General features: G+C 46.4%; 1 protein-coding gene across 4 annotated transcripts in view; it reads left to right on the top strand.

Moving 5' to 3' along the window:
* The window catches only part of VANGL1 (VANGL planar cell polarity protein 1), a 53,696-nt gene extending 41,622 nt beyond the window's left edge, over nucleotides 1–12,074 (top strand). For 3 of the 4 annotated variants that reach the window (XM_077842731.1, XM_077842733.1, XM_077842734.1), the window contains 2 exons: nucleotides 602–836; nucleotides 4,934–12,074. In XM_077842731.1, coding sequence (XP_077698857.1) covers nucleotides 602–836; nucleotides 4,934–5,194 — 496 coding nt within the window. In that variant the 3' untranslated portion in view covers nucleotides 5,195–12,074. The remainder of the gene's footprint in view (nucleotides 1–601; nucleotides 837–4,933) is intronic. The other variant, XR_013349006.1, reaches the window with a different exon arrangement.
* The last annotated feature ends 776 nt before the right edge of the window (nucleotides 12,075–12,850 follow it).

Here is a 12,850-nt window from a genome sequence, read left to right as displayed (position 1 = left end):
TTCCCAGCTGATGCTGACTTCCTATGGCCCATGCTTGGAGCAGCCCCCTAGCCCACCCCCAGGCCCTTGTGGGTTCTAAGGTTCTGATCGTGTTAACATGAAGTGGACAGAGTTGGTTCCCATCATGGATGCTGGGCCTCTTCCTTCCTTTTCCCAAGGGGCTGCTGGTGTGGGTGGCTGGATCGAGGGGGATACAACTCTGCTCCTTTGCAGGCTGTTTCTGTATCACCAGCCGCCCGCCTCTCGGTATTTGCAGGGCCAGAGTTTGAGGAATCTTAGAGCCCTTTTCATCTAACCCTTCATTTTAGAGTTGGAAAGATTGAAACAAGCTCTCCAAACCCCCCTTAGTGGCAGAATTGAGGACAGAGGTCAATCTCCTAGTCCCAGGGCTCCCTCCATCTCACCCCTACAGCCCCCCTCCCCCTGTGCCTTCCTTTCTCCCTCCCTCCCTGCCCAGCCATCTGGAGTGACCACTAAGGAGGGGGGGCTTGGGTGAGCTGGTGGCAGGCTGGGACACAGAAGTGGGGAGGAGGCCTTCTAGGCCCTAGTGCCTTGTGGCAGGCACTACCCTAACAACTGTCTCGTGTCCTCACCCCCCCAGACTGGTGGTCGCAGTGGAGGAGGCCTTCATCCACATCCAGCGGCTCCAGGCCGAGGAGCAGCAGAAAGCCCCAGGGGAGGTGATGGACCCACGGGAGGCCGCCCAGGCCATCTTCCCCTCCATGGCCCGGGCTCTGCAGAAGTACCTGCGTACCACTCGGCAGCAGCACTACCACAGCATGGAGAGCATCCTGCAGCACCTGGCCTTCTGCATCACCAACAGCATGACCCCCAAGGTGCGGCCTGCCACCGAGCTCGGCAGGTCCCGTGGTCAGGGGTGCCCAGGGGCGGTGCAGTCCATGGCTTCTCCAGAGCACCAGCTCATGAGGATTAGCAACTCCCATTTACTTTATATTACTTTGGTGCAACTGGTTTTTTTCAAATTGCCTTTTGACAGACTCTGGATTTAGGCAGAGGAAAGACTTGGACTTGGGAGTCAATATAGGTAGAACTCTCTGGGTTCTGGAGCTGAGCTGACTCATTCTAACCTGGTTCCTCCACCCACGAGCTGGTGTCCTTGGGCGAACAGTGTGATGGCTCTGGGCCTCACTTTCCTACTCTGTAAACTGGGGCTAATTGTAATATGTACCTCATTAGGTTGTTGTGGGAACTAAAAGAGATAGTTTGTGTGAAGGGCTTAAAACCATGCCCATCATATGGTAAGGACTGAACACATGGCTGTTATTGGTGGTGGAGAGGATGCCGTCACCTGGTGAGGGATTTGGGGTGTCATGGAGGTAGTTTTACTCGAATGGTCTTTTGAATTACTATATGAGCACACTTTTAGGGATGCTGGTAGGAGACAGCCATGTATTTAAGAGAGGGTGTGGCCAAGGAAACAGAATCATCAGGTTAGCAAATGGCCTGTCATCAGGTTCAGATCCTAGCTCTACCAGTTGATAGGTTTGTATCTTTGTAGAAGTCACTCTATGTTTGTTTCCTCTTTCATAAAATGGGGAAAATAGTAGGATCCTCCTGATAGGGTTGTTGTGTGAAAATTATATTAAATATGGCAACATGACATGTCAGTCACATGCTAGAGAGTAAATGAGCTTGGCATATAGTGCACATGTAATGTTTGGTGGCTTTCGTCATAAGGACCCATGTTCATGCACTGCCCTGTGTGTGTACCATCTATGGTGGCATTGTCACTCCTCAGTAACAACCCTTAGGAAAGCAATACAGAAATATTTAGTAAGAATCTGTAAAGCTTTGCATATTCTTTGACTCGCTAATCCCTCTCCTAGAAAAAGCGCTCAGCACAATCGGACGCATACACAAAAATACGTGCTTTGCAAAAAAATCTGGAATAACTCCAAACTGGACATAACTTAAAAATAGAACAGTGGCTTCTAAATTATTACCGCGTATCACCTGTTAAAAATAGAAGGAATCTTTGTTAGTATATTAAGTTACAAAACAAAATGCAAAAAAAAAATATGAACACGGTGTTCATCTTTTAGGTTCCTTGTTGCTTCCATTTCCATTTAAAAATTGTGTACTTTTCTGACTTAAAAATAATTGATACCCTTTCTTTGTGTAAAAATCAGGCATTGAAGAAAAAGATAATGGGGGTGCCTGGGTGATGCAGTCAGTTAAGCAGCCAGCTCTTGGTTTCAGCTCAGGTCATGATCTCAGGATCATGGGATCGAGCCCTGCGTCAGGCTCTGCGCTCAGCACAGAGTCTGCTCTAAAATTCTCTATCCCTCTGCCCCTCCCCCCAGGCTCATGCCATGCACTCTCTCAAATAAATAAATGACTCTTTAAAAAAAAAAAAAAAAAGAGGGATCCCTGGGTGGCGCAGCGGTTTGGCGCCTGCCTTTGGCCCAGGGCGCGATCCTGGAGACCCGGGATCGAATCCCACGTCGGGCTCCCGGTGCATGGAGCCTGCTTCTCCCTCTGCCTGTGTCTCTGTGCCTCTCTCTCTCTCTGTGACTATCATAAATAAATAAAAAAATTTAAAAAAAAAAAAAAAAAAAGAAAAGAAAAATATCACGTGCAAAGGGAAGTTTCCATTCTCCTACCCTAAATGGTTCTCGGTGATGAGGAGTTGGTGCATATGCTTTTGGAGGTGTGTGTGTGTGTGTTTAAAGCAGAGGTGGAAAAAAAAGCAAACCACAAATGGGAGTTCATACCACACACATATACACACAGAACTTGGAAACTTAATTTTTTTTTTTTTTTTTTTACTTAAAACTATCCCTGTACTGTTTTTCCCTGTCAGTACTTCCAGGCCCCTGTCATAAAGCTCTAACTCTTTCCATAATAGCTGCATCTTATCCTACTGAACACCACGATCGATCGGTGTGACTGATGCTTACAACGTGCACTTGGATTAACATCTTTCCTTAGTTTTAATCAGGGCTTGACTGTTTCTGATAATCGAGTTTTATTGGACCACAACCACACCCTTTTATTTCCACATCATCTATGGCTGCTTTCTCTCTACACAGGCCAAGTTGAGCAGTCGTGACACAGTGTGGCTTGCGAAGCTGAAAATATTTATGTTAGAGAAAAGTTTGCCAACCTCTCATCTAAACAGTGGTGCCGCAAGTGTGTTTTTCACAGGTGTCTCTGTGCATCCATGCAAGTATTTCCAAAGTATAAATTTCTGATAGAGGAACACATAGATCAAGGGTACAGATCCTGCTAGATTGTCCTTCAAAGGGACACTGTTTTTACACGGTAGCCTCTGGGATGTGACTCTGTTCTTTCCCCCACTCACTTGATGTATCAGCTGTTGCCATTCTTTTTATACTCGTTGCCCACATAAGAGACAAAAAAAAAATTTGTTACTTGAATTCATATTTCATGAATTATTGATGTCATAGAACATCTTCTTGTGTTAGTTTTCTATTAATATTTATTCTATAAATTATCTTATTTAGTTCTCTCATTGCTGAGCTGTATCTTTTTCTTATGATTCATAAGAGTTATTTTTATATTAGAAGTGTGTCTCAACACACACGCCTCAGCGTGGCTCTACTTCCTGCCTTAGAATATATGCTTACAGGTCAGAAATAATGTCCTTGGCAGCAGCAGTGAGGTGTGGATGGAAGAGGATACCACGCAGAAAGCATCCTTGACCTGTGTCTAGGGCCAGAATGATAGATCCCAGCGTATCCTGTCTGAATCACTGGCTCATTCTTTCTTCTCTTTTCTTACAGCTAAGTCAGCATATTTATCGATTTAATGCACATGCTATTGAGCTCCTGTTACGTCCAGGCATATTGGAAATTCAGATTTAAAAAAAAGTTCCTGCCCTCCAGGAGGGTGTAGTCCAGTGTGGGAGACAGACACGCAATTGTTAGGGATGTAAATGTCACAAGGGACTCAGACCGATGATTATAAGCCCTTGGAGGAGGTGTATTACTCTGCCCGGAGATGCAGGGAGCGGTCTGAAATTTAAGGGCCCAGGAGGAACAGTGCATGTGAACATCATGGGTGGTGGGAGGGCAGGGGGTGTCCAAGAGCTCCCACAGGCTAAGCACTGCTGGAGCAGGAGAGGCATGGGAGGGATGGGGACATGGGCTCTGGCATCCCTCCGACCTGCCCCGGGCACACTTGACCCCACAGGAAAGCACCATCGCCCACACTGGCTGGGCTTTTACCTTGTGCCATTAGACGGTTAGAGGCAACCACGTCATCCTTGCCAGTGGCCTTGTGAGTTAGGAGCTGTTTTTTGGTTTTGTTTTTCTTTTTAAAGATTTTATTTATTCATGAGAGACAACAGAGAGAGAGAGAGAGGCAGAGACACAGGCAGAGGAAGAAGCGGGCTCCAGGCAGGGAGCCTGATGCAGGACTCGATCCTGGGACTCTAGGATCACGCCCTGAGCCACCCTGGGGCCCGAGTTAGGAGCTGATCCTACCCCCACTTACAGGGAGGTCTAGTGCCTTGTCCCGAGACAACCTGTGAGTTGCAGAGCATGCCTTCCCTGTGGCCGGCCCTTTGCCCGGAGCAGCCTTCTGTGAAGGAGCAGGAGACGCAGTGCAGTCACAAGCAGCGGCATGTGCCCTGGGGCCGTGCCTTGGCCAGGCTGGTGCCTCGGAGACGGCCTGTGGGCACACATAGCTGCCAGCCCCCCACCTGCCCCACCTCTGGTTGCAAGTCGGCAGAGGGGAATGAGCAAGTCCAGGGAGGCTTCCCTCCCCCAACAAGAACTCAGCAAGGACCCCTTGGGAGGGTCTGATGGGAATCCGGCGGGATTAGCTGGGTTCTGTCTTGGTTTGCTGGGCACCCTCTCCATCAGTGTAAGGTGGATACGCCCCTGCAGCCCTGCCCTCAGCATAGCGGGCTATTTTTTCTCTAATGGCCATTCCCCTTCTTTCTCAGGCCTTTCTAGAACGTTACCTCAGTGCGGGCCCTACCCTGCAATATGACAAGGAGCGCTGGCTCTCGACGCAGTGGAGGCTGGTTAGCGACGAGGCCGTGACGAGTGGACTGCGGGACGGAATCGTCTTCGTCCTGAAATGCTTGGACTTCAGCCTCGTGGTCAATGTGAAGAGAATTCCATTCATCGTGCTCTCAGAAGAGTTCATAGACCCCAAATCTCACAAGTTTGTCCTACGCTTGCAGTCCGAGACCTCGGTTTAAAAGTTTTCTATGTGTGGCTTTATTACAAAAAAAAAAAAAGAATATATATATATATACATATATATATATATATATTTAGAGAGAGAGATATCTATATGTATACCAGAGGGGCATCTTTTTTTTATTATTATTATTCCTCATTGCTGCCTGGAACTGGCAGATGATAAACCAATATCCTTCGACCATCTGCACTTTATCTGGAAGGAAGCAGGGGATGTCCACCCTGGAAAAAAGTGACGGACGACATCTAACTTTCGTGGATGGGACTTCTCGCGAAGCGGTTCCCTGGCAATTGTGTGACAGCTGTAAACCAAAGCGGAGCAGGTGGTCCTTGGGAGCCTCGCCTTACAGCAGCTGGTCCCCCCACCTCTCATCCAGGATCACGCCCTCCTGGCGCTTCTGGTCCGCCCCCTCCGAGACTCCCGGGGGCAGGACACGTCTTCATTCCGTTTTGGGAAACTAGACATGACACGTCCATGTACGTGCTTGGGTGTGTAAACGTCCAGTTCCACGTCACCCACGGGAGCCCCGGGGCTGCTCCAGAAATACCTGCCTTCGTCTCTGTTCTCTGTTGCCTTAGATTCTGCTGAGAAAGATCACAACAAAAAATGTGCACTGTTTACAGCTCTCAGTGATTTGATTTTGGTCCCCCCTGCCCCGAGAGAAAACCTACCTGTCCTGTTTCTGACCCTGTTTGCATAGGTTTGCAGATCCCATGATTGCCCACTCGTCTCATGCCATCCACCCTTCCCTGCGCACACACCACACTCCCACCTGGGTGGTAGCCCTGGCTGGGGAAGCCCAGCCTTCAGAGCTGCCCAGGACCTGGCTCTTCCTGTGTGCTCACAGGCCCTGTGTACCGCCTCCAGCGGGTGCCATGGACTGTCTGCGTAAAGAAGCCTAGAATGCCAACCAAGGAGAACACTGGGAGAGCAAGCCTGCCAGATTGTCCCTGTTAGGCAGCATGAGCCCCTCCCCTCCCACCTGTCCTCCCCACTGCTCACAGGGACCTGGGGGAAGACAGATACTGCCACTCAGGGACTGGCAGGTGCAGCCTAGAGCCTCTAATTTCCCCGGGGAGCTAAGCCCTCGCAAGGCTTCATAGCAAGCTGCCCTGCCAAGGGAGACCAAACAGTGCCCACTGCAGTGACAGCCGCTGCTGTCCGGTTCCTGATTTCTGACCACCGTCACTGTGCAGCTCATGACCTCAGCCACCAGGGAAGGGGCTACTTTGGCCCTGGTGTTAGAATTCCTTGTAGTTCTTGGTAAAGTGGGGAGAGAGAGTGGATGAGCAGCAGAGCTAGGGGAAAGGAAAGGTGGGGAGCCAATCTTATGATCCCAAACGATTCATCTGTGATCTGTTTCTTAAATGTAGCTGGTGTCAGGAGGCTCAGCCTTGGCCCCGGGGAGCAGCCGTGGCCGGGGGGTAGGTGGCAAGCCATCTTGGCAGAGCCCTGCTGCAGGGGCACTCCCACCTGGGCCTCCATTTGCCTTCCTGTATCCACTGGATAGGCAGACCTTTCCAGAGTATTTACCCTTGCTTCTCCTAGGGATTTGGGGTGTCCAGTCACCTCGCTTTAGAAAAGGGAGACACTGTCTCAATGCTCTTTGCGACCGCAAGTACCCGTCCTGGTTTGTGCATTCCAAAAAGGGGTGCTGTATTTGTGTATCATTTTTTACAATCAGAATTGGCTTTGGATACTTCTTAATACACCTGTACCTGAAAAAGCGAACAGCATTCTTGAATCAACAGCCTGCAGCTCAAAACGATGTGTTGGAAAAGAAGGAAGGTACCAGTCGGTGTGGCATGCAGCCAAGATGTGCTATGTAACTACGTGGTCCTGTTTATGGAAAACACATACCATGTAACCATGGTGCTTCTGTTCTTAGTTTTTGAAGTGGACATTCCTTACAATGATGATGACTTTCTCAGGAAATATATTTTGGGGAGATAGGACAAGGGATGGTCAAAGTGCATGGGACCTTAGCTGGGTCACAGTTACGATGTCCCAGACTAAGTGTGTCACAGGCTTCTGCATCAGGAGCATAGCAGCTGAAGATGCCATAAGTAGTTGCTGTGGCGCATATACAGAACATGGAGTTCGTGATGACACTATTCATTTGCACCCTAAAATATTGTGCTTCCAACCCTGTCTTAAGCTACCAGGCCAGAAGGGGTGAAGATGGAATCATGGCTTTGGTGCCTATTTTCATTCCCAGCAGGGTGAAGAAAGGTTTAAAATAAGGAATTTATTTTCTGTCCACCCCCTTGTCTCTCCCCGCAGTCTTTACATAGGAGAATGTCAAGACTTTCTGAAATTATTGTTTTGGTTTTAAATTGGATATTGATTTTTTTACACTGACTTTGTATTGAGTCCCTTTTGAAAGAATAACAAAATAAAATGCAGGATCTTTGTATAAAGGCTTTGCACTTTCAAAATCTTAATAACTTGAGTTACTGGTGCAGTGGGAACAATGTAAATGGCATTAAAAAGATTGAAGGTTTCAGAAAGCCTCGTCACACAGCCGAGTGCGAAGCATTTTTATTTCGCTTCTTGGAACCAATAGGCTATTCTTAAAAAGCAGGTAAAGTGCCCTAGGGCTAGTAAAATACATGAGACTTCACAGTGGAGGAGGTAAGATTTCATTTGCCTTAAATGTTTATAGATTTCCTATGACTTGCAACCTCAGTTATTAAAACGTGGAAGTTAAAATGTTTGGTGGAGAGGACCCTGTAGGGAGCCCGTGCCTGAGATCTATCTCTCTCTACCCTCGGCAGTGTCTTAACCAGTGGCTAACTTGCTGTTCAACATATACTTCTGAAGGGGATGACACTTCTTAATCATCCGTGAACTGAATGTTAAAAAGTCTGCATGCTCAGAGTTGGAAGGATCTTGAAGGTTTTATAGTTTTCCCATCCTTTGCATCAATCAGTTCGGTCAGAATGCTGAATGCTTCTGCTAAAGTTCACCAGGTAAGCCTTTGAGAAGATGCTTGAGCAGGTTTTTGCCCAGCTGTCATCATCCCCTGTCTTCCTCTCTGTCCTCCCCTTTCAAGTCTACGGATAGGACAAATTCTGTATAGAAGTGGGTGGAGGTGAGTGGCCCTGGAGCACGTGTGTGCACGTGCACGCGTCACATTGGGGTTCGTTCATGGAGCTGGAGCTCCTTTCCAGCAGGGAGGTGGTGGTGGCTGGGCTGCTGTTGGGGAGGATGAGATGGGGTGTCCCCCTCCCCTTTCACCATACTTGGGGCTCCTCTTGGTTTTGCAGGCATGTATTTAGATGAGGCTGTAGCTCTGTGGCAAGCCCCCAGCCTGTCAGGATGGTGGAAATCATTGCCTTGCTCCTCCTCCCCCTCCCCCCCCCCCCCCCCGCCCCCAACCCGCACCTGGGGAGGGGTTAGTCTCTGTGAAACCAAGAGAATCAGATCCTTGGTTCACACTCCCTCTGGCTGGATCGTGCGATGCAAGTCTCCCTAAGTGGTAGCTGTGTGTTTTCCATATATATGTGCATGGCTCTGCGTCGAATTACCACACGGATGGCACATTTATGTGTGAGGCCTCTGGAACCTCTGTGTTGTGTGTAGCTGGTGGGTGTCCCGTCAATAAGTAACTTAGACATGTGTTTGTATGGGTGAGTGTCTTCAGAGTGTGTTTCTGCCTGTGGCCCATGGGGGAGGGATTTCCTAACAGCACCCATTTTCTGGAAGGCTGTTCTAAAGCCAGTTTACTTCTCCCCTGGCTCTTTATTCCGTCCTGGCAGTTACACTGGCTTCTCCCCAGGAGTAAATGGCTTTAGCATAGAAGTGTCTTCTGGAAAGCTTGATGTCCTGCAGGCAATCCATTAGACTCTTTCTTGCCTTAGGACCCTATGGCCTGAAAACAGCAAGAAACAGAGAAAGAAAGGTCAAGCTTTGTGATAATTACTGCTACAACTTTACCACCCTGGAAGCCTTACTATCTATTTCTCAATATAACTTAAAAGTTGAGCTTCATAAAGAAAAATAAGACTGATTATCAAAAGTAGCACAGAAATGTTAATATTTTAAGTCATCCAACAGAGATCCTGCAATTGTAAAGTAATGCATTTCTGGGTAGCATTTATGCTTTATGGATCTTGTTACAAAAAAAAAAATCACGACTGTGATTTTACTATGTAAGCTTGTAGTCATATTCCATCATAAATAAAATATGAATTGTTCTTAAGCCCATAGCACAGTTCTTGAATGGTATTCAGCGCAGCAGTCAACCAAGGTAGTTTAGATGCTACATTGAAGTTGCCTGTATTGCCCTTTAACCAAGTGGATGCTGAGAAAATTAGATTTCAGATCATGTTTTTGACAAAATGTATTCTGGCCACACAAGGAAGAGAAGAGTACCAGCACATTTATCAGGTATTACGTATTTAGGTGCTGTTCTAGAACATGAACTCCTTTTAGGCAGTTCTCTCAGTTTAACAGGGGAGGAAGAGGACGATCAGAGAGGGAGGGACTTGTCTCAGGTCTCCTGCCTAGTGAATGGGGTTTCAAATCTAATGTCTGACTCCAGCACCTCACTCCCTGCACCTTGATGTGTGATCTAAACAAGCTGGCATTCTGGAATGTGAATAAGGGAGCTGAGGACCCCTAACCTGGAATCAGAACCTGGGCTGAGGGTTCCTCCCAGGGAGTGGAATCCCTTCTGTTCTTCCATTTTGTACCAGAGCTGTGGCCCGAGGGAGTGTCTCCATCGTGCTGGCAAATTTCATAGGATTTCTAAATTGAAAGAATTTGTGAATGCCCTTCCCCTGGGAAAACTAGCCCTGCTAGCACCACACATAGACCAAGGAGCTGTTGTTCTGGTAGCTGTCCTTTACTTTGGCCCCTCTGGCCCTCCACCCCGGGCAGGGAGCTGGGCAGGGGCAGACCTGGCCTCTTCTCAAGCTGAGGAACCCTTCACTGGTACTCCACTCCCTCTGGTTAGGGTGGTAGAGGCACCACCTGCAGGCCCAGCCTCCAGAGGTCTGGAACTGGGGTCCCCTGGCCTCCCTCCTTGACCTGTGTGTTCACAGCAGGCATTTCACATCCCACTGTTTTTCCCCACATTTGCCCTCAAGAGTTTTAACAGAACATACATAAAACAGAAGTCTGAAAACATGGTTTTCCTCTCTTCTAATGTCTTTAAGATTCTGTTCCATTGTGCACAAACTACCCTTTTCTTTCATGCTGTTCATTTTCTTCAGAGCACAGGAAAATGAAGCTGATACATTCCTCAGCTTGGCTACTCATTTGGAATCAGGACAGATTTTCAAAGGGTAGAAGAGAAATAATAAAACTAATAAGATAGGAAGTTGAGGACTCCATGAGTCTCCCATGCACCATCCCATTTCTACTTAGATAATCCAATTTGCAGTGTTTCACCTGTAAAATAAATATCTTTAATGGGTTGTCTTTGAGTCCCCCCAGCATAACAGATTTCTAATATCTGAAGCAGTACTGTAAAAGGCCACTTCCAAAATGACACTAAGAATCTACAGTTTATATGTGTTGCAGCTTGAAAACACACCAATGTTTTGTCTTAGTAGGATAAAAATACTCTTAAGCCTGGAGAGCAAATGTGAAAACCCCCAGGCTTTTATCGTAAGAGTGCCTTTCGGCACTTCTTTGGGCACTGAAATTATATTTGCTTATAACTATTTGAATGTATAGTTGTCTGGTGTTGTGTTTGCTTATATTTATCGGAGCTTTCTCTTATAACAGGAGTTTTCATTCTGGAAGAACTTATCATTTAGGAGCTCTTAAGCTCCCCATGAGCCCAAAGCCTAGGAAAGCTTCATCTCTGAGGTCCAGTGACTGTTGCTCAGGGAATTAGCAGTGGGACCCAGGCAGCTGATCTGTGGGTGATGAGTCTAGTTTAACTCGTGTCGTTGCACACTGTCACCATTCCAGGGGCCAGGTAGAAAGAGGTGGCAGTGTCTTTTCATGTGCCGGTGCTCCTTGGTCACAGAAATAATGGAATGTTCACTTAATGTTGTTCATCATCCTCAAAAAAAAAAAAAAGAAGAAAAAGAAAAAGGGATGTAAAATTCAAACCTTGGTGGTAATTCCTTATTTTTATAATGGATTCACTGGAGGCTTTAAATAGCAAATTCCCTGAGACCCCTAAATGATGACATTAACCAAATTTTATTTCCAAATAGTTGTTTATGAGCACTACTATTGTGTGGAGTGCAGGACACTAACCAGAATGAGCACAGATGGATATTGTCTTACTGGGGTGGTGAGATCTTATGCAGTGGCAAAGATGCTAGAGAGAAGGCTAGGGAGGCCTGAGTCAGATCTTCTTCAGATAAGTTTATTTGACAATTGCTCTTGTGTTCAAAGAATTTTTTGCTTCTGGATTTCGAACTTAGAAAGTTCTGTGACAAAACCATCTGGCTCTGTCTGATGGATAGAGCAAAGATGTGGCCAGATGTGCAAAGATGTGGCCAGAGGTCCTTGTGTTCTTTCTCAGTAGTTAATACTATAGCTTGTAACCAGGAGAGGCAGTTTTGCTAATGTCTCTACTCCGATCACTGTATCTGTAGGAGAAAGTCTAAATATGATGTCCTGCGTAAACAGGTGGCAGGCTCTGTTGAGGCATTTCAAACATCTAAATGAATGACTCTACTAGCAACCATCTGCAAAAGTAAGTTTACCTATGTTCATGAGGTGTATGTAATGAAATCTCTTCATTGTGACATCCATCATTAATAATGTTAGCATCTACTACTGACATGGTGTACCTGGCAGCCAAGTTATTTGGTTCCCTTTTGGATCCTCCATCCCAATTAACTGTAAAACATTTTATATGTTACATTTTTTAATACTGTAAAACTTGAAAAATAAACAGAAATCCCAAATTGTGGTTCGCTTCCTTTTTTCATATATTTCAATTTAAAAGGTTGTCTGCTTGTATAGGGAACATTTTCACTCTTGCATAATTTTGATACTGTCTTAAAGACAACCCATCAAGGGGCACCTGGGTGGTACAGTTAGTTAAGCATCCTCAGTTTCAGCTCAGGTCATGATCCCAGAGTCCTGGATTTGAGACCTACATCAAGTTCCATCCTCAGTGGGGAGTCTGCTTGAGATTCTCTCTCCCTCTCCCTCTGCCCCTCCCACTCATTCTTTCCCCCTCTCAAATAAATAAATCCTAAAAAAAAAAAAAAAGACAACCTGTGAAGTTTCTATGAACACTAAGATAACTATGATAGATTGAATCTGAGAATGGATTGTCATTGTAATGAAAATCTGTTGCAATCATTTTATGCTTGAGAGAATGTTTTAAATGAATAGATTACTGAAAATTAAAATCTTAGGCTCTAGAAATGAAGATGAAATAGGCCTTTTGAGTAAATCAGCAAGTGAATAAAGATCTTTGAGTCAAGTAAGGAGGAAGAGAAGCATCAGACCCTGGATTGGTGAGGGGGGTGAATACTGGAATCTTGTGGTGAGTGGCTTAGTAATTCAGTTTTCATTACTGACTGATTTAAAAATAGGTCTATTTAAAAGGAACTTGATAATATGACAGAAATGTTGTGGGGAGAAGGGGACAGTGGGAGCGCCTGGCTGGCTCAGTCAGTATTGCATGCGACTCTTGATCTCAGGGTCAGGTTGTGAGTTGAAGTTCCACTTT

The sequence above is a fragment of the Canis aureus genome, chromosome 12 (assembly GCF_053574225.1).
Source record: "Canis aureus isolate CA01 chromosome 12, VMU_Caureus_v.1.0, whole genome shotgun sequence".
NCBI classification, from domain to species: domain Eukaryota; kingdom Metazoa; phylum Chordata; class Mammalia; order Carnivora; family Canidae; genus Canis; species Canis aureus.
Note: the sequence above shows the minus strand (reverse complement) of the source record. Positions and strands in the feature narration are given on the sequence as shown.